General features: G+C 41.6%; 1 protein-coding gene across 1 annotated transcript in view; it reads left to right on the plus strand.

The window, feature by feature from the left end:
- The window catches only part of LOC149209415 (uncharacterized), a 309,539-nt gene that overhangs the window by 49,143 nt on the left and 237,514 nt on the right, over nucleotides 1–22,882 (plus strand). The window contains exon 3 of the mRNA XM_089396368.1: nucleotides 7,113–7,285. Within this exon, the coding sequence (XP_089252494.1) occupies nucleotides 7,113–7,285 (173 nt within the window). The remainder of the gene's footprint in view (nucleotides 1–7,112; nucleotides 7,286–22,882) is intronic.

Genomic DNA, 22,882 nt, shown 5'->3' on the forward strand with positions numbered 1-22,882 from the left:
GCCAGTCTTGTTGCCGGATCAGCCGGAATTCTACTGGGTGAAGTGAGGTAAAACTCACTCAGATTTTCCGCCAGTATTTTCTTTGTAAAGGATTGCTAGATGAGCATCCTAGATTTGTATTCAGATATTTCTCCTGCATAATAATAAATCCTTAGAACTACTGCACCGGTTTTCCCGCATCAGGTTTTTCCGGGGACTATTATGTCCAAAAATAAGTGTATCCTATGTATCTTGTTCTTTGCTTTGTTTTCTGTTTCATGAGATCAAATATTTAATTAGTGTAGGATGCAGAGGTAATTTGCTTCAGTATTCATAAGAATAACTTGATGCATGTAATTTGAAAATCAAGTAGGTGAAGTAGATTCAAATTTGCTACAGTAGGGGTTCAGTGTAGGAATTTTCACATGGTATCATAGCGTTGATTTTGAAACAGGAAGAGTCGATCCAATGCTGAGCAGTGATGCCGAAAGCTGCATTTGGCAACAATTCGAATCCCCTTGAAGGGATTGTGTAGTCCTTGCCGGGAAGCAGATCCGAGGAAATCTCTCTTTGAGTGAGACGACAGAGAGGTACGATTTCTAGTTCGTAAGTTTGCAGAGGCAGAGGGAGTGATGCAAGGCCTCAACAGAGTGCTTGAAGGGCGTAGTTTCTGCCGGGGCAAAAATTCGCTAGAAAAGAACCAAGACACGTAGAAGGGGAATTTTGTCCTCAGAGAAATTTCGGCCAGAAAGTTCGAATTTCTCACTTACTGAGAAGTCAGTTCGACAATTGGGTGAGATGGCATCACATGGGCTCATGGATGAGGACAGATTGGACAAAGCGTCCAACTATGTCATATGGAAGACCAAAATCTTAGTTGTTCTGGAGGAATATGATCTCGAGGCCTACATCAAAAGTGTTGTAGCTGTTCTTGCTGTCAACAATCGAAAGAAGAAGTACAAGGCCGAGCAGGGGAAGGCAAAGAGGCTCATTCTCGATGGAGTTCGAGATCATGTGGTCTCACACTTACAGGGCAAGGATACAACCCGAGAGATGTGGGAAGCCTTGTTGTATCTGTATGAAGGCTCTTCCGAATAGCGAATGATGTATTTAGAGCAGAAGTTGCATCGGACCTTGATGCAAAAAGGAGAAGGGGTGAACCTTTATCTTCAACATCTTCAGGACACCAGAGACTAGCTTGCTGTAGTGGGGTCCACTCCTTAGCCAACCGCGATGGTGAGGATAGCCCTGAATGGAGTCTCAGATGAATGGCACGTTTTCATCCAAAGCATATTGGGCAGGGAAAAACTACCTTCATGGGAGGAGATGTGGGCGACCCTTCAACAGGAGGAGTTAAGGAGGGACTTAGTGAAGGTCAACGTCAATGGTAGCAGTGGGAGTAGCACAAAGACGAAGAAGGAGGAGGAAAAGACAACTTTGGCATGGAAGGGACAACATAAATAGAAGCGGAAGAAGGACATTTGGAAGGTGAAATGTTTCAGATGTGGCGAGATGGGTCACTTTGCATCTCAATGTCCTTTGAAGCAAAAGGATAAGGATGAGAAGCATGATCCAAAGGTTGCAGCCATAAAGATAAACGAGGATGAGTTTGCCATGAGTGCCCACGCATCTCTAGGAGGGAAATGGGGCGATATTGAGCTGTAGTCGGGAGGACTACATGTGGGTAGGATCCTTGAGGAGTCCACCTCTTGGATCAATTCATTGCTACGGGAGCCCAAGATTCAGCAGTAGCGAGATGGACTTAGTGTCAGATGATGCAGTGGATTGTTCAGAGGACATATGCAGTAGCTTGGGACCAGAGACTGATTAGCGCAGAGCAAGGTTGACAGCAGTGCAATTGGCATAGTGCAGAAGTCAACAACAACGTAGAAGATTCAGAGGGTCAGAGACTAGTAGCAGTTAGATTCCAACATTCATTGTATTATGCTGAACACAGTTAAGTTCAGCTAATTTTGGATGTTTTTCAGTTGCTTCTCTTAGCAATTGAGTTGCAGTAGCAGTGCTAGCAGCATAGTAGATGCAGCATTTGAGAAGGAGCTGTAGTACAGATGCAGCAGTGGCAGTGGCAGTGTCATGGGCGGCAATACAGTAGCAGCAGTAACACAGTGTTGGTGGCAGCAACAGTGCAGAAGAGAGGTGCTTCAGAAACAAAGCAGCATGTAGGTGGACATCGTTGCTAGAGCACTTTCCTCGCTAAGAGGGAGTGTTAGTTTTTGGTAGCATCGGAAGTGCTCTAGCCTTGAAAATTGGTGGAGAGGCTAAGTTCACATGAGTTCTAAAGAACCCAGAAACTGTTTGGTGAAATTCCACTTGGATTGTATTTTATTAAAATAATTAATATTTTTAATAGATTTCCTAAGTCTAAACTTATGGAAATTAAAATATTAATGGGTATTAATCAAAATATGGGTGAGAATGATCTAGAAGGCGGATCAAGTCATGTTGTAATCTTAGCCGTTGATTAGATACTTAATCTCGGCCGTTGAAGACTCAACAGGAAATGTATAAAATGGAGGCTTGGAGTTCATTTGGAAACACACACGGAGAGAACGAATTGATCTGGAGTTTGATTTTTGGGGCTAGGAAGCTGAGAAATTCGAATTAGGTGATCATTCAACAACAGAGGGGCAGAGAGAATCTGAGAGGACTTTTCGGAGAATACTGATAGAGAGGCGGAGAGAGCTTGTGGAGGCAGCGCAGTAGCCAGGAGAGATGACACTGGGTCAATCTGGGTGCACACAACCTTGACGCAGAGCCAGAAGGGCCAACGTAAAGGGGAAAGTTGCCTGTCATGTAGAAGCTGGAACTGCTAGAACAGCCGGGATAGTTGACGCAAAGGGCAAAAGAGATGACGCAGAGCCTGAAAGTCTGACACAGGGCCTACGCAGGGCCAATGCAGAAGTAACTGGGGTTAGCCAGTCTTGTTGCCGGATCAACCAGAATTCTGCTTGGTGAAGTGAGGTAAAACTCACTCAGATTTTCTGCCATTATTTTCTCTGTAAAGGATTGCTAGATGAGCATCCTAGATTTGTATTCAGATATTTCTCATGCATAACAATAAACACTCAGAACTGTTGCATTGGTTTTCCCGCATTGGGTTTTTCTGGGGACTATTGTGTCCAAAAATAAGTGTGTCCTATGTATCTTGTTCTTTGCTCTATTTTATGTTTCATGACATTAAATATTTAATTAGTGTAGGCTGCATAAGTAATCTGCTTCAGTATTTAGAAGAATAACTCGATGAATGTAATTTAAAAATCAAGTAGGTGAAGTAGATTCAAATTTGTTGCAGTAGGGGTTCCTTTAGTGTAGGAATTTTCACACACATCTGTCCTATGCTCATCTCTATTCAACTGGGAGACACACTTCAACCCACTTTCTCACTGTACACAACTCCTCAAGCCTGTGACCCTAATCACAGATGTACTCCACAATAGGACATCATCGTCTAAGAGTCACGACCCTTTGTTGATGCACAAAATCTAGGCACTTTAGAGACAAAACATTAGTGGCAGATCTTGCGGAGAAGAAGCCCTAGACTAGGGCATTAGACCTTTTCTTCATCCACTTCAGCACTTATCTAACCTTGAATTTGCCTCAAGATGGCCCTTCTTCCACACATTACATCACCCTTCTCTACTGTCCGAGAACTCGCACTCTTGTTCACAGGTTTTGACCACCCTAATCTTCAGATCAACCCAGAGAGATAAGCAAACAAACAACGATCTTATCACAAGGTTTTGGTCTTCTTTCTAATGATCTCAACCCTTTCTTCCAGCATAGGATGAGTGCATTTTACTCAAACTTTTGGGCAGAAAAACAAGGGTTGTAGCTTACGGAAATAGCCCTAACTAGGGCACAGCCTTTTCATAGAGGGAGACCTCCATATCATGCACAAAACTAACCTTGAGGCACGGAATCACAGAGAAAACTGCCCTCTTCATTGAGTAGAAACTCAACCTTCAAACAAATCAGAGAAAACCCTTCATGCTCCACTATTTGTCCTCATTAAGGTGCTGCGGCTTCCTAAGGTGCTGCGGTTTTCTTCATTTGATCTCACCACATCATTAAACCCTTAGGTGCCCCTTAGCCCTTCAATGGTGCCCCACTTGATTTAGATGATTAAACAATTATTTCTCCACTTGGTTCCACGCCCACAACTTTGGGTGCAAAACCCACCACTTGAATACACTGCCCACAAAACCCTTGTGGGTGAATTTCTCCCAAACCCAGTGCTGTAGGGTGTGGGAGTACCTCCTAAGCTACACAAATCAACATTTGAAACCCTACAATACAAGCTGGCCTAGAAACCTTAGTCTTACAACCGTCAAGGCATATGGCACTAGTCAATAGTCTCACAAGTCAACTGAATAACCCAATTTTTTTTCCTACCAAGCAATTGTCTGAAAAAGTGAGGAAGCTCTTGGAAATACTAAGAGGGTGTGGGGGAGGGTGCGGGTTGAATCAATATTTCACTTTTTCTTACAATATAGTATCAAAAGCATTAACCAATAACATCAAATCAAAGGAACACAAGATATATCTATTTATACAATTTATTTATATTACAAGGGAAGCTACAACTTCCGGTTTACCAACTACAACGAGAAGGGCTACAACCGCAGGTATACCAGCTCCCACAGCAAGGAGGTGACAACCTCCTGAAGGAGGCTACAACTTCCTTCCCTAGCACAACCCTCCCCCCCATAGAATAAAAGTAAAACAAAAACCACTTGGGCTCCTGTACCAAGGACAATGACCCAAATACAATAACACTGAAATCACTACTATATATATATATATATATATATATATACTGCTGTAACTTTGACTTCAAATCTTCAATCTGTACAAGTCCTTGAGAATATACATATTCCAATAGCTGTTTAGGCAAGCCTTATCAACAATCAGAACAGTCCTATTTTGGTTCTCACAATATCTCAACACAAGATGAACAGAAACTGTATCAGGATAAGTCTTGATCTTCCTCAGACTTAGCTCTCTCTCAAACTTGGATTGCCTCAGGATTGACTTCAGATTTGCCTCAGATTTACCTCTGTCACAACTTTGAATTGGCTAGATGGGAAGAACCTCAGATTATCCTCATATTAGGAGTGCGGATCAGAGATGACTCAGATCTGCTGCCTTAGCGCAGGACTCTTCAACTGCAGAACTTTGGTTTGCCTTAAGTCTCCTCAAATACAGAACTTCGGACTGCCTCAGATCTCTGCAAATACAGAACTTCAAACTGCCTCAGGAAGCTAACTCGGATCTGCTTTTAGAAATTTTGGACCGGCCACAGAAGGTCTTAGATCTGCCTTATAAAGTGCCTCAGAAGGAGAGCCGCAGTAGGCCTCAGGCAGGCCGAAAATTTGCTGCCACAGAGAGGCCGAGAAGAGCCTCAGAACAGTGCAAAAATTCTCAGAATCTTCCTTTACAAAAGCTTCTCAAACAGATCTGTTCCAAATGATATATGGAGAAATATCGCTTTGATTTTTGGCCTCCTCCAAAGATTTCCAGTAAAGCTCAAGCCCTGGATTGTTCCTCAGGTATCTTGTTTTTAGATACACCGAATTGATATTCTAGGAATGCCAACGACTACCATATTTATACATGTTTGGAGGGGGCCCTATATTGGGGTTGACCTCAGCAAAATAAAGATTTTTATTTTGAAAAGCCATGTCTATTTTGCAGCCGACCTGACAGAGGAAAGCTGACCTCAACAAGGTGGATTAGACACATTAAAAATAATTTGTTTTCCATAATATCTTCATTCAAGGCTGACTTGGACATATGGAACTAGGACAATTCAACTGACAATTTTGACCTTCTTCTAGGGCAGCAATAAAACATTGAGGTCATGATTTTGTGGGGCAAGATGCTGGGACTAAATCCATCCTTAGGGTATCAAACTTCAAAAATCAATATCTCTCGAACCAAGAGGACCCACAAGATGTTCCACCTATCAAACGAAATGGCATGACAAGGGATACCAATATCTGAGGTCCTTGCATCCAAATTCACTAATTTGTGCATGCAAAACACCAAACAAATGCTGTCCCATTCACCCTTTGACATCAATGACAATTTCTTCCAACCGAAGCATCCTGTAATACCCAATGCTTGAGTATCGTCACAATCAATTCTCTACTAAAATTCAATGTAAAAAATTATTATGGCACTATAGATTGTAGGTTTTTCCCTGCACAAGCTTTGGATGTTCCGTAACTGATTAGCAGCAATTAAAATAGTGCTTAACTTGTATACTATACACCAGGAAATGTGAAGTGTTTGTTGAAAAGCATGACACAATACATGGAAGAAAACCTGGTCTTTCTTGTGTGTGGTTTGGAAATTTGAATCATTGGATATGAGAGCTGTTTTTGGCTCCCTGACACTGTTATTCCTCTTATAGGCTACAATTCTGTGGCCATTTTTCTGCACTACACACCAGGAAAGGTCCAGTGATTTTGTTGAAACGTATGACGGGATAGAAATGTGAATCATTGGATATGAGGAAGTGGTTTTTGTCTTCTTGGACACCCTAGGTGCTCTTATAGGCTGCAATTCGGTGGCCATATCTATAATTTTGTTTTATATAGGCGGCATTGCTTGGTTTCTATGATTGATATTAAATTGAGAAAGCATACTTTTGAACTTTTGGCAGTGAATTAAGAAGTATTTATAGTACACTATTGAATGGAAATGCATACGAAAATTCATGTTTTCATTGAATGGCCCTTGCATATTTGACAAAGGTACAAATCCTTTGTTGCCATCTTTGATTCTGGGAACAGCGGTTTTCTAACAAGTCGGTCCCAACTTCCACCACATGTTATAAACATGACCTTTTGTTGTGTGTGACAGTGAACTGCACAGGCAGAACTAGGGATAACTACAAATGTGTTTTATTTCTTATTTATCATGATTTACCTTATCTTGCACAGAAAAACATTGTTATAGAAGTTTTTTGTTGAATTAAAAAGAAAATTCCCTTATTTTGGATTAAAGAGTTTCTTTGGCTGATTAGTCAGTTAGACAAATAAAAACTTGGAAGTGAAGACTATTGATTTCTCCTAGTGATTAGCGAATCTAACAAGACCTCTGGGCAGGCAAATCCATCATGTAGAGTTTATGGCCAGACTAGGACAAAGGATCATCATGAAGAACTAGGTAGGCTTGGGATCAAACCAATTATCAAGGGTTCAGACTCCAGGAATTGTTTCCCTTTTGTTATCTTCTGTGCTCCTCCATCTGGAAGTGAAGACTACCCAGCTGAAGTCAGGTAAATGAACATTTTAAAGACTGGACACTAAATTCTTTATTCAATGGGTGTTTTGTTCTTTACATAAAATATATTGCATTTAAATTGTCAATGTCTGATTGGAGGAGTTTCATCAGGTGCTAAGGTTTCAGAAAGTGATGCTTTACCTTATCTGAGTTATGTCCAGACTGGATGAAAATGAATAAATATCTGGTAAAATGTTGATTGGATAATTCTACAAAGTCAAATGTGCCGCATTTTGGAGTAAAAAAGATGGCCCAGGAGACCATATATAAGGATAATAATGTATTATTGTAAAACACCTAATTATTATAGTGGCAAAGATGCATTCTACAGCACAGTATGGAGTGTATGTGTGTGTACAGGGCTGACTTAATAATATGAATGAAATATTAATGACCTAATAATATCAATAAGACATTAATGGTGCCAGATATATCTATCTTCTGTGTGTGTATGTACAGGTGTAGATCTATCTTAACCTAGGATTTATCAAGTACAATGCTGAGAGGAATTGGATCTATGGAGGTGCAAACTTTCACTCAGGTTTTATGGTGTAAAAAAGTTTTTATCTCAAGGGGTTTGATGTTTAGATTTTTGGGCACTAGACTCGGTGCACACACGCACACACACACACCAGATCTAGTAACAGTCTGAAATTAACTAATTAACTGAAACGCACTAATGTGCCTAACCAGAAACAAACTTCGTACAGCGGAACGTATAAAACTGGCAATCGGATCATGCATAATAAACATAATTTTTTCCCAATCAACAGTTCTTCATTAAATTCTTTTCAGAACCTAATCGAGCTCCCTTATTGTGATAATGGTCCTCGAGGAAATTACATATACATCAGTTACCCTGGATCTGATCCAATGGATCAAGCCCTAGATCTGTCCTCGTTCTAGCTGATTTGGATCTCCATTGCTGCTTTGTGCTCTTTCCTCGGACCCGATACAATTGAGTATCTCACTGACAATAAACCTGCAATGTTACTCATGCATATCTCTTGCTTACTCGAGGGAATCTCTCTCTCAATGTTTCATGCCCCTGCACGTGTTTGTGCTCTCTTGCTAACATCAGCAGGCCCTCTCAGCCTTGTTGCCCCAAAATCTAGCAAGTCTTATGAAGGGAGCTCACAAGACAAGAGCTAGACCAAGAGACAACAATGAGGTGGAGGCCCACTATCACCACAACACATCGCCTCCTACTATTTAGTGGATTTTCACCAGAAGGGAGGCTTCCCGGTTTAGGTCACCTAGAGGAAATTCTTGGTATAACGTTCAAAGATGACAATTGAATAGGCTCAGACGGGGTACTCGGACTAAGAACAAGGCTCAATTCTATGTAATAAGGAGAAGCATACCCTCCAAGGAATCTATAAAGGAAGTTGAATAGGCTTACTCGAGATACTATGACTAAGGACAAGCCTCAATCTTACTAGACAAGGAAGTGCGTACCATAGGAGCAGCCTACAAAAGGTTCAATGAGAGCACTCCAACTATGAACAAGGCCTAATCGAGTGAAATAAGGAATAATGGAATAACATTCTCTCCAAAGGACTATTAAAAGTACTTATGGCCTAGGGTTTAAGGGATAATTGCTTACAAAGGAACATAAGACCAAGAAAAGGCTTATGCAAATTGGTATGATCAACAAAAGGAGCAAAAAGCCTTCAAGTGATCCTAACTTGAAGCCTTATTGTAGAATTAGGGTTTTTCCAGCCCCAGAATTGCTTAGGGTTGATGACGTCAGCCCTTGGGAAGCAATTTCAACCATGCAAATTGCTAGATTTTGATGTTTTAAAGCTCAATAAGGTGAAACAACTTCAAATTAGTTCAACATCCAAGCCCTAGTTGAATTCTGCTTCAAACCCTAATACTAGTGGCTTGCCTTGAAGGGCCGAAATTTTAGGGGCCTGAAATTTTAGGGCTGAAAAGTTTCAGTGTTAATTTTCTTGAAACTCTATAATTAAGATGAATTACTGAAATCAAGGCAACTAAAAACTGAAACCAAATTTACTTTCACCAAGATAGAGAGTTTCTTAACAATCTATAAGCATTGGAAAAACACTAGAGATAAAAACACATGCACACAAAATTGACACACTTGTTTTACCTAGGAAACCCAATAGGGAAAACTTGCTTTCTTTGTTGTGGTATTGTATTGATTGTTCTTGAGCAATTGGATCTATTACAATTCATGTTGCTATTGTAGCCAAAAACCTGTCTTTGAGAAATAGTCTCAACTTGCCCTAAGAGTCTCTGATCCTTGCTTCACAATCCTTGCACACTTGGAACTTGTATTTCCTTGCTCGCTATCTCCTATTTCCTAGCACACTAGCTGTTATTTCCTTGTGCACTTGTGGCCTCCTAAATTTGTGCACGATTGCTCCTCAAGAATGCACACTCCACACAAACAATTATCTGTGATCTGATATCAAAAAGAATGATCTCAATCGTGCCCTCATCCTTCTCTTTATAGATAAAATTTGAACCATGCAAAGAGGCCTAGTTTGATTAGCAGTTCACTCGAGTTTCCTTTAGTTGTGATTGCGAGTTCACTAAGGACTCAACATGTTCTTTCTCTAATCAACACTGAAGTCTTAACTTGTTCTAACTGAATTCTAACTAAACTTATCATTTCCACCTCATCCTGTAGTCTAATTGAAGAAAACTCCACTTAACTGAAGCTCTGACTTTACACATGAAAACTTGATGACCATTCCAGTAAATTGGTAATCAACTCATCGTCACTGAAGTCTATCTCATGAACTCACTCTCACGTTAGAGAAAGACAAATTTGTGGTTTTCACTAGCTAAGGGACAAGCTAGAAGACCTTTCATTGCTACATTTTCAACATTCAGAGCCAAAAAATTAATGTCAAAATTTTAGGGGCTGAAAATTTGGGGCCAGAATTTTAGGGTCGAAATTTCAGAGTTGAAAATTTAGGGTATAAAATTTTAGGGCCGAAATTTTGGGGCTTGAAATTTTAGGGGTCGAAATTTTAAGGCCTGAAATTTTAGGGGCCAAAATTTTAGGGGCAAAATTTTCAAGGCTAAAGTTTTAGGAAGAGAAGAAAAAGATTTTTTTGAAGTTTTCAAGGTGATCAACAATTGTGACCAAGGCTAGTGCCTTGACCTTGGGTGATGGCGTCTTGCCAAAATCATAGGGCATGAATGTTAATTTTAGGTATGTTCTATGCTTTGCGCAATTTACTTCAATTTTTCCATATTAGCCCAATGACAACATTCCGATTAGCAATCACATCAGAATGATAGTAAAGTGTAGATAGAACATAAACATAAATCGCAGAAAACAAACCAAGACAAGAGGACACAAGATGTGGCATTAGTGAGGGACAAACCCTAATGTGGGAAACCCTTGATCAATTCTTCTTATATTCTTCAATAGTTCAGCAAAGAGAGAGATAGTACATATACATCAGAAGTCAACATTTTGACTTGTCACAATAAGAGCAGAGATCTTCATTAAGAAGCTAACACATGAGGTCGCTGATCTGAACTCAGGTGAAGGCATACTGCTTCAACCGATTCTCCAAGGTGATTCCATCACCATGCTGCACCCATCACAGTGATGCACCCATCACTGATTTGTTCTCATTGCTGTGCTGTTCCCATCATTGAGCTGTTCTCATCACAGTGCTGCTCCCATCCCTGCGCTGTTCTCATTACAGTGCTGCTCCCATCACTGTGCTGCACCCAATCATTGAGATGTTCTCATCACTGTGTTGCTTCCATCACTGAGTTGTTCTCATCACAGTGCTGCTCCCATCACTGAGTTGTTCTCATCGTAGTGCTACTCCCATCACTGTGTTGCACCCAATCACTGAGCTACTCTCATCACTGTGCTGGACCCATCATGCTGCACTTCATCACACTATGCTGCACTACGCTGCACCCATCATGTTGCACTTACATCATGCTGCATCCGTCATCACGCTGTCACCTACATCATCACTATATGCACATTGCAATACATCCCACAATCCATCTGACCTTCATACAGTTCTTCAATGAACGCAACATTATAGTATTGCTTACTGCACTAGTTGTTTGACTTGATAATGCAGCCCTTAGACAACCCTTGAAAACCTTTGTCGCTAGCTATGGCCTGTGGCCTAGCACAGAAGTAAGATAAGCATATGGATAATGAACAACATTATCACTAGCTGTCAATACTTATTGATTTACATATGCTATTCAAATTTTCAACATATAACACCAGCTTCATTACTTGACCAAAGTATACAATATAAGACCCCTTCTTGCTACTGTGTCTAAGGTCTCTTGACTGCGAATTAAGGGCTAGATAAACAACAGCTAGGGCAACTCTGTAGTTGCGAATTAGGGCCTTCATTTAGGGCAACTCTGTAGCTGCGAATTAGGGCCTATATTGGATGAGTATAAAACTCCTCTTAGTTGCGTATTAGGGCCACCTTAGGACAACGAATATGGAGCTCCTTCCTTGACAATGAAGAGTCCTCATGCTTATCTACGGTTAGGGTATAGGACTACGTCTAACTGTGTGAGAAGAGGGCTACAACTAGGGCTCTTTTGGAGCATTCTATGGCAGCATATAAAGACTTCCTTAAAGCTCCTCTTTGCTGCGTAGAAGGTTCTCCTTTTAGGGCAGTGTAGAGCCTATCTTCATAACTGTGTTAGGCCTTCATCTCCATGCCAACGTTAGGAGCTAGGGCATCTTCTTCTTAGGGAAGCATATCCTCTTAGGGACTTTTCCTTCCACTAAAACCCAAACAAGTGGAGAGGAAGAGATCACAAGAGGTGTGAGTGTGTGTCTCAAATTACTTGCAAACCTCTTCTATTTATAGTGCAACAATGAGGATAGATGGGGGTAATTTGGTTGCAGGCCGACCTTGACGAATTGTCACATAACACAAATAAATTCATATCTCCATGAATACTTGTCAGAATTGGATGATCTTTAGATCAATCCTACACTTCTCGACGAGAGGAATCCAAGAAAAATAGCAGCTGCCATGAATAAGTAGACCCACATGCAGTTTGGCCCTAGTTACCAATTTTAACACTCCCTCTCAACTAGGGAGAACTCCATTTTCTAATCCATCTGCTAGTCTGTACTATCTCAACTATCAGTGCCTTGCACTGCTTTGCTTTGCTATGTTGAACTATGAAGAAGAAGAAGTGATCGAGAATGTATCATACCATCCTCTATTGACCCAAAGTCAGTCCCATATAAAAGAGTGTCTCATAGCATTCTTACTAACCTGAAGTCAGTTCCAGTAAAGAGAGTGTGTCATACCACTCTTATTGATCCGAAATCAGTTCCAAATAGAGTGTATCATACCGCTCGTACTGATCCGAAATCAGTTCCAAAAGAGAGCGAGTTATATCACTCTTACTGACCTAAAGTTAGTTCCAATTGATCCCAGATCAATATCATCCTAGCATAGGGAGTACGGTAATTACACGATGCGTTCATCGATACTACTATGATCCCTATCCTCATTTCCTTGCTAATTGGCCAGATGAGAGGCACTTCCCATGAGTTCCAGACTGCATGGGTAGGATGTCTCGTTAGGAGAAGGATGAACCACTCATCCTGCCTACATGTTGCCATGGGGTATCCTAGGGAAGGCTGAACCACTCACCCTGTACATAACAAATCACTAGGGGAAGGCTAAACCACTCACCCTATGATTGTGTCTCAGCGGGAGAAGGATGAACCACTCATCCTGCTTACATAGCAGACCACTAGGGGAAGGCTGAATCACTCATCCTATGGTTGCTCATCGCTCCAAGAAGTACCCTGAAGCCCCCCAGAGCTCCCAGAGCTCAATGTCCATATTATATAGGACCTTCAAGAGAGAACCTCTCCACGACTCCTAGTCGTTCTCAGAAAGTCAAGAAGTTGACCTTTCCTAGGTGCTTCATCTGAATATCGGCGAACTACACATCAATCTCAATACGAAGGAGCCTCCTTGCTCCTTGTTGTACCATATCCCAGATAAAGTGGTACTTGATGTCTATATGTTTGGAGCGATCATAGAACACGGGATTCCTCAACAATTGACTCCCCATCTGTTTGTCACAGAAGATTACGATGATATCCAACACATGTCCAACTCCAAACAGCTCACTGAAGAGCTTTCACAACTAGACAGCTTCACACGAGATCATATTCGCAGCTATGTATCCGGCCTCATCAATGCTCAAAGAAATCGACTTCTGCTTCCTGCTCATCTAGGATATCGAAGTAGAACCCATAGAGAACCAACACCTAGAAGTGCTATTGCGATCCTCCACATTGCCTGCCTAGTCAGCATTCGAATAATCATGTAGCTTCATATTTCTGGCAGTGTATCTCAATCCATGAGAGATTGTGACCCCGAAGATATCTCAAAAGATTCTTGGCAACAATCTAGTGAGGCTCATCCATTTATGAGCTCAACCTGCTAACTGCAAAACAAATATTTGGATGAGAGTTCACCAAGAACATCAATGCTAGAATGAGTTTATGCAACTCAGAGGCATTTCCCAAATCAGGTCCGACATCATTACCACATAACTTTTGAAAGTTAAGCTCCATCGAGGTAGTCACGGGCTTGCAGTTCACCATTCCAAATCGGAATGCAACTCCCTCTTACTTTTGCAAATGACAGGGTCTGCACCTGTCAGAAAGAGGTCGTCGTCATAAGGTGCCAGTATGAGAGGTATATCATCCACAACCTTCAAGCACTAGTTTGGATCGGCTTCACTCTTAGTGAATCTCAGCTTCATCAGCTAGCTATCAATCCTCTTATATCAAGCCCGGGGTGTTTGCTCTAAATCATAGAGAGCTTTCTTCAACCTGCATACATGAGATTCCTGATCATGAATCTCAAACCCCTCGGGTTGTTCCAAATCTATGGACATGCTACATGAGGGGAATGGTTCCCTTGTAAGTTTTCCTTCGGTACATCTCGAACATGTACCTCCATGCTCTTCTTGAGTTCAAGCATTCCTGTCACCATCTGACTCACATCGGGTAGGGCCCCATAATGAGCAGACCTCTGGTGCTATAGAAGAGATGTGTCAACTGACATGGTCCCCATTGGACTTCTTGCAACTTGATACAAATTGCCAACCCTGAACTTCAAGAGTAAAAGCATCTTTAAAAACTCCTTTTTCAAATACGTACCTTTCCATTGATGAATGTCACCTTGAAACCTTTGTCTTCCATTGCCGAAATGGACACCAGGTTCTTCTTGAGATCAGGTACATAAAGAACTTCTTATAAATGAATCGTGTTACCTTCATTCAATTGAGGGGTAACATTCCCTACACCCTTTTTGAGATAGGTGGCATTGACTCCAAGAATAATCTCCATGATTGTTTCCTTCTCTATCAGATAAGAGAGCACTTCTCTGTGTCCGTTGAAGTGGGTTGAAGCACCACTATCAATATACCACTTTTCCAATGTGTTCGGAGGAGAGGTAGTGAAGAGGGCTAATATAAGGTGATACTCCTCTTGCTTATCCGAAACAACATTTGATTCTTCATACCTAGAGATCCTTTCTTTCTTGAAGAGTCGACCATTTCCCTAATGACCTGCATTTCTTTTTCCTTTTTCCATTGTACTTGTCATTCCTTCGATCATTGAAGATGCCCCTGGAATGATTGTTATCATCATTAAGTGATGTGTCCCTTCTATTCAGACACTCCTTCATATGATTGACAAATTTGTTGCATGCAAGGCATCTGCCTTTCCTTCCACCTTTGGTGTACTTGTTCTTTGTAGTTGGTGCATTTTATGGAAGCTCAGGGATTTTATCCTTCCAACTGTCTACGGTGATTGCTCTTTCACTCTTGCTTGGGCTTTGTCTTCGCCTCAACTCTGATCCCATGTTAATTTTAGGTATGTTCTATGCTTAGCATAATTTACTTCAATTTTTCCATATTAGATCAATGACAACATTCGTAATCACATCAGAATGATAGTAAAGTGCAGATAGAACATAAAATAAATCGTAGAAAACAAGCCAAGACAAGAGGACACAAGATGTGGGGCCAGCCAGGGACAACCCTTGATCAGTTCTTCTTATATTCTTCAATAGTTCAGTAGAGAGAGAGATAGTACATATACATCAGAAGTTAAAATTTTGACTTGTCACAATAAGAGTAGAGATCTTCCATAAGAAGATAACACATGGGGTAGTTGATCTGAACTCAGGTGAAGGCATACTGCTTCAACCAATTCTCCAAGGTGATCCCATCACCATGTTGCACACATCACAGTGTTGCACCCATCATTGTGCTGCACCCATCACTATGCTGTACCCATCATTGAGCTGTTCTCATCACTGTGCTGCTCCCCATCACTGAGCTGTTCTCATCATAGTGCTGCTCCCATCACTGAGCCATTCTCATCACAGTACTGCACCCAATAAATGAGCTGTTCTCATCACTGTGCTGCTCCCATCACTGATCTGTTCTCATCACAGTGTTGCTCCCATCACTGAGCTGTTCTCATCACAATGCTGCTCCCATCACTGAGCTGTTCTCATCACATTGCTGCTCCCATCATTGTGCTGCACCCAATCACTGAGCTGCTCTCATCACTGTGCTGCACCCATCATGCTGCACTTCATCACACTATGCTGCACCCATCATTATGCACTTACATCATGCTGCATCCATCATCACGCTGTCACCTATATCACCACTATATGCATAGTGCAATACATCCCACAGTCATACAGTCCTTCAATCAACACAACATTATAGGACTGCTTACTACACTAGCTGTCTGACTTGATAATGTAGCCCTTAGACAACCCTTGAAAACCTTTGCTGCTAGCTATGGCCTGTGGCCTAGCTCAACAGCAAGATAAGCATATGGACAACGAACAACATTATCACTAGCTGTCAGTACTTATTGATTTACATATGCTATTCAGCTTTTCAACATATAACAACAACTTCATTACTTGACCAAAGCATACAATATAAGACCCCTTCTTGCTGTTGTGTCTAAGGTCTCTTGACTGCGAATTAAGGGCTAGATAAACAACAGCTAGGGCAGCTCTGTAGCTGCGGATTAGGTCCTTCATTTAGGGCCTATATTGGCCAAGTATAAAACTCCTCTTAGCTGCATATTAGGGCCACCTTAGGACAATGAATATGGAGCTCCTTCCTTGACAGCGAAGAGCCCTCATTCTTATCTGTGGCTAGGGTATAGGATTGCGTCTAACTCTGTGAGAAGAGGGCTACAACTAGGGCTCTTTTGGAGCATTCTATTGCAGCGTATAAAGACTTCCTTAAAGCTCCTCCTTACTGTGTAGAAGGTTCTCCTTTTAGGGCAGCGTAGAGCCTATCTTCATAACTGTGTTAGGCCTTCATCTCGATGCTATGAGCTATGGCATCTTCTTCTTCGGGCAACATATCCTCTTAGGGACTCTTCCTTCCACTAAAACCCAAACAAGTTGAGAGGAAGAGATCATAAGAGGTGTGTGTCTCAAATGACTTACAAACCTCTTCTATTTATAGTGCAACGATGAGGATAGATGTGGGTAATTTGGTTGCTGGCCGACCTTGACGAATTGTCACATAACACAAATAAATTCATCTCCATGAATACTTGTCGGAATTGGATGATCTTTAGATCAATCCTACACCTCTCGACGAGAGGAATCTAAGAAAAATATCAGTTGCCATGAATAAGTAGACCCACATGGAGTTTGGCTCTAGTTGCCAATTTTAACAATGAAGTGTATATTTGGCTTATAGCTACCCCAAACATTGTCCTTATGGGAAAGGAGTCCAATCTTAATACTGCTAGAAAGATAGATGAGAGGGAGGAACTAAGGAATTGCATGGGAACTGTTACCCACCATTTTGTGGGTAATATCCCTAGGAGAAATTTTTCTCCAAGATGGTCCTCAGCCGGCACCCAACAGCCCCTTGCAGCCATCGGCTAGCTCATTGTGTCGTTTTCTCCTTCACCTGAGCCAACGATCTGGTTCGTCGCCCATCTGCCATGATCATATGTTTGAAGGTGGGCCTCCCATATCTAAAGGTATGCCTTGTCATTTGGAAATTGAGTATTGTATTTTGCTTGCATTGGACACTTCTTGGCATGGATTAATGGGGGGATTCGACAGAAAGAATGGGCTAGGTCTGTGCTTCTGTCCCCTAAACCCCTTCTAGGAATTAACCTTGGATTCTAGTTCCATGGGATCTCTTTTATTGACCATTTGGTTCCAAGGATGGTATTTCACGGGAAACCTTGATTTTGGTTGCGTGGTCTCGCTCCCTTATCCACTTATATTACCCTATTTCCATTCATTATTACCCCATCCATCATTTTTCCTTCTTGGGTTCACATTCCTCCATTGGGTCCACATAGGGTTAGCTTGCCCCTTCCCCTTGCCCACACCTTGGTTCATGGCCTAGAATGAAGCCCGGAGGTTGATGCAGTTGAAAAGAAAGTTAAAAGCATATATGGCCACATTCAAGAGGAAAATGTACCACAAAATGCAAAATATGGCCGAGACAAAAGCATTTAGCACATGGGCAAAAGCCAATACATGAGCTCTACCCAATCACCATGGCCATCACCCTGGTTCCTACAGGTTCTATGAGCCTTCTTCATCGTATAGGAACCCATGATTATCCCAACCCCTGGTAGGCGGTGAACCGTCCGAACTTAAAAGGGGGAATTCACTGCTATATCTTATACATCATGCTCTAACCCTTTGAGCCCCAAGCAGTTAATCAAAGAAAATCATAAAAGGAAAAAGGCATAAAGGAAGGGTGGAAATATCAAGGTCGGGGCACCTCATGTACCATGATTGCTCCCTCCTATACCTTATAAACCCTAGTGTGGACTTCCCTCTTATTAGCTACCCTTGTACCCCAGCATGTGACCCAGGGTTGCCCCTTCTCATTCCCTACTTCATTCACCTATTTGCCACATGCTACCACCTTTTGACGGATGTACCTTGACTGTATTATCCCCTTTAGAAGTAGAAACCACCTAATAGGGTACTTGGTTAATCCCATTTGGATTTTAGGAGACATTGGCACATCCCAAAGCCCCTTATGGAAGGGCATGTCATTATGAAGTCCCCACCTGTGGTCCATGATCAGATAAGCTCATTTACTCGATCTCTCTAATGACTTGTTGTACTTGAAGGCTAGGGGACGCATTGGATCTTATGCAGGATTGCAGATGGTTTCCATTTGGGTTTGGTCTCTCTATACGGGGTCCTAATCCTCTAGAGGGCTACATTGGCACATGTAGGGTGAGCGTTGAGAGACATGGGCCTCCACAACAATAGATTGCACTCTATGGATCCCCACAGCCATTTAGAGATTGCTAGTGGTTCACTTATTGGATGAGGAGGATGCACTTGATCCATCATGCCCAATTGGCCCAGATCTACACCATACACTTAGCAGATGATCCAGGACTTGCACGATGATGTGGCATCACCTACACCATCATCCTAGTCCTTGCAGGCGATCTACAGGTATCTTTGATTTGTTGGAGACCCATGAGGACACTTGTGTGTCCCCACATGTCATTTGGAGTACCACAGGTTTTACAAGGGGCCAACACCTTGTCCACTGCTTTTGAGGGTCCTATTCTTCATTGTTTCACCCATGGACCTCATTAGGCCTCTTAGAGGGCCCTACGACATGCATAGATTATTATTTGACCTCTCGAGAGGTTCACTTTTTCATTTATGAGCTAGTTTGGTGGGCTTGTCACCAAAAGTTGTATTATTAGAACATTATTTTATTTTTGGGGCTTATGTAGGCCAAGGAGGCTAATTTGAACTCCTAAGCAATGTTGCGAACAACAACATCAGGATAAAATTGACAAGGGTCTGGAAAACCAAAAAATCGTAAGAATCGAGAAAATATCAACAAAAAATCGGCAAACATTTGCAAAATTAAGATATCATAAAAATATTTTTAAAAATCAGCAAACATCGGCTAGGCCAAAAAATCGTGATTTTGAGAGAAAATCGGGATGTTATCGAGATGTTCGCAACACTGCTCCTAAGTTGTGTATAAATACAAGTGAGATGAGTTCATTTCTGAGCATCACTTTGGTTTGGATTTCTTATCTCTCTTGAGATTTTCGCACTTATTCTAGAGGATGAATTGGTGCTTTATGGATGAGTTTTGATGTGTGGATATTGGTCTATCTTCTCTTGGAGCTTCTTTATTGTCAATTGTGAATGGTTGGATATACTCTATTACATGTAAGTACGTGCTTTTTGATGTTATTGTTTACTTTTGTCATATATGTTGGATAGGGATTTTCGCTGTTCTAGGGCTAATTGCTGCATGCATTTATTGCTTAAAATTGTGGAATTTGTCTCTATTGTAGCATCTCTCAATGTATGGGCCATGTAATAGGAGCGAAATCTTCTAGGGGTAATTCTATCAATGAGTTCAGCATTGACAAGTCGTTCCTCTTGCACATTGAAGTATAAAAGCTGCAAGGTTGCTTCTTCTTGACCTAGAAGGCAAATGAAGTGACCTTGAGGCTCATTGTTTGGGAACCAAGAAATCCTAGTCATACTCAACATAGACTGCATTCTCCCAAAGATTAAGGCACTGATCTACCAAGGGTATTCACTAAAACTCATATTCTCACATCCTTCCATGACTAGCCACATTGGGGTACCTAGGGCATCAATTTCTTGACAAGTTAGCCATAAAAAAAATTCGATCTCCTAGGGTCTCTTGCGCCAATTTTGAAGACATTCCTATGGTGGAGGTGGGAGAAAAGCCAAGCCCTAGCTCCATGATCGAAACATGCCTTGCCATCCCCAAGGCTAGTACTTCATAGGGTCAAAACATCTTTGAGTGAAAATACTTTCTTTGATCCTTTCCCTAGCTTGTCTAAGGTAGGAATATCATTGGTTGCTACATACTTTCATCATACCCTAGACCGGGTCAACTTGGCCCCGTGTGGCGCCACTCCTTTAAAAGATCATTCGTCAAGAACCATCTGGGATACTAGTTCTAACAAGGATTTTAGGGATTGGGGAACTCCTTCACAAGTCTTATCCCATAAACCTAATCGTCAAAATCCTTTCTTCCTTCCCCTAGAATACATAGTACCTTGCTTAGAAAGCAAGCAAGCTCCATCCTTCAAACTTTTCTGGGAAAGGTTTTGTTTGGGTCACTCATATCCATTGACTTATCATTCATTAGTGACTCCATACATATCGGGTCTCCTCCCATCAGTGAAAGTCTGTAAATAGATGGGAGCCTTAGCTGAGGTGACAATGGGCTAAGTCTCCGTTTGTTTCTCTTGGCCTACCATTTGCCCATTAGGGATCCCCCTTAGGTCCCCTGCTAGTTTGAGCGGTAACATTTTGGCACCGTTGCTGGGGAGGAAGCAGGTCTACCTCCCTAGTGAATCATTGAGGAATTGATTCATTGATGACATTTATAAATATTCCTCTGGCGACTCCACTCATTGTCCAATCCCCTAGTTTACTTGAAGGCGACAACATTCCTCCTTTAACTAGGGCTACTGCAAAAAGGGGAAAGCGAACTCCATCACTTGTTGGAACCTCCCTTTTCCCTGAATTCGAGAAGGTCAGTGATACATCTCCAAAGATGGCATCTACTTCAAGCATTGACTCTGAATGGGATCAACCCAAGATGACCAAGAGTGAAAGACACTTGGTTAGTGTCTTTGCCCCTTTGAAATTGAGTAATGATCCTAAACCATTACCTAAAAAATTTAACCAATGGTTCTCAAATTCAAAGGGGATGCTACTTGGATTGCCCATGGTTTTATTGAAGAATTCTATTGGCAGGTGTCCCCTAGAATGATATTTGATGAAGATAGGATCATGATGCATTTTTCCTTATCACTTGAGGGACAAGCAAGAGATTGGTATCTTAGCCTTCCCCTTGGATGCATAAAAAACTTTGATGAATTTGAGGAGCTATTCATGAAAAGGTGGTCATGCAAAAGTTCTACCAATAACCAAGGGAAGGGAAAATGTGCGGGAATTCATTCAAAAGTTTGATAGGGTGGTCAAAGATATACCTGATCATTTGAAGCCATCTGAAGCCAACATCCTTGACAAATTCATAAAAGCCATGGGTGGCCACCTCACCTATGTGTTGAGGGATAAGAAACCATCCACTTTGGCTAAGGCTAACGAAATGGCAATGGAAGTTGAAGAAAACCTGCGAATTTCAAAGGTTGATATCAATGATCACTCGAGAGCCAAATTTGAAACCAAGAAGGAGAAGTATAAAGATCAACATGAAGAAACTCTCCTTTCCATTCTTAAAAAGATGGAAAGGTTCAACGAAGAAGCCAATGGACGTGACAGGGTTATCATGAACAAAATCACCGCCTTAGAAAAGGCCCAAAAATCAAGTCACATCCCCAAAGGAAGGCCTTTTCCCAAAAAGCAGAGTGAAGAAGATAGGCCGAGCTCTTCTAAAATCCCAAACACATTGGCTCCAACTAATGTTGTTGAACCTGATTCTTCATCAGAGGATGAGGGAAGTGAAGGGGATGAACAAACTGATGAGCAAGCCAATCTTGTAGAATCTGACATCTTCAACATTTTGCTAGGAGGATCATATACGCATCCTCCCATTAGTGAGGTCACTCTTAAGGAAGAAAAGGAAGAATCCATTCTTAATTATGATAGGTAGGGAAGATTTAAAGGGGTCCAATATTCCCGAAAGGAAAAGGACAAAGACCCCTCACCTCCTAAGGAATCACCCAAGGAACATCCATCACATAAGCGAGCCCCTCCTAAAGAATCCATCCCGAAAGTTCCTCCCAAGAAGGATCCCACAACAAAGGTCAATCCAAAAAAGGATCCTCCTAGGATAGAATACAGGAGGAAGGAAACAGGGAAGGAAATTAAACTTGACATCGACATAGGGGCTGTCGTAGGAAAGATGACTATACTTGTTCTCACAGACATAGGGGCTGTTATAGGAAAGATGACTATACATGTTCCCTTGAAGGAGATTGCTAAGCTTCCCGAGCAACAACAACAACTTAAGAAGTTCCCGGGGATTCAAGATGAAGAGTTACATGAGGAATTGCAAAACATTCATATTCTTGACCAAAACCCTGGACACGAACCATTCTTACTTACTTTGGCTATCAATGACCTCTTCTTACACGATTGTATGTTAGACTCAGGTGCTTCTGCCAATATCATACCTTTAACTTTTATGAAGCAATTGGGTTTTAGCATCACTCGACCCTATAAAAGGGTGTGTGGTTTTAATTCCAAACCTGTGGAAGTTGAAGACATCATCAAAGACCTTAAGGCCTCTTTAGCTAGAAATCCCGACATATCCCTCCTTATGGATGTTATTGTTATCGGTATTCCTGATGTGTGGGGGATGTTGTTTTCTCGGAAATGGGGAGCTACCATTGGGGGGCATGTTCAAATGGACCTATCATACACAACCATCCTGCAATCCGATGGCACCCCTTTTATCCTTTATAGGGAACTTGCCTATTTACCGGATGTGATTAAGCCTGCATTGTACTATGAGACATGCAAAGTTGAGAAACCTTCCCATATCCTGCCTACCC

The sequence above is a fragment of the Pinus tabuliformis genome, chromosome 1_2, assembly GCF_031772625.1.
Source record: "Pinus tabuliformis cultivar Carrire ecotype Pingquan chromosome 1_2, CPIR1, whole genome shotgun sequence".
In the NCBI taxonomy this organism is placed as follows: domain Eukaryota; kingdom Viridiplantae; phylum Streptophyta; class Pinopsida; order Pinales; family Pinaceae; genus Pinus; species Pinus tabuliformis.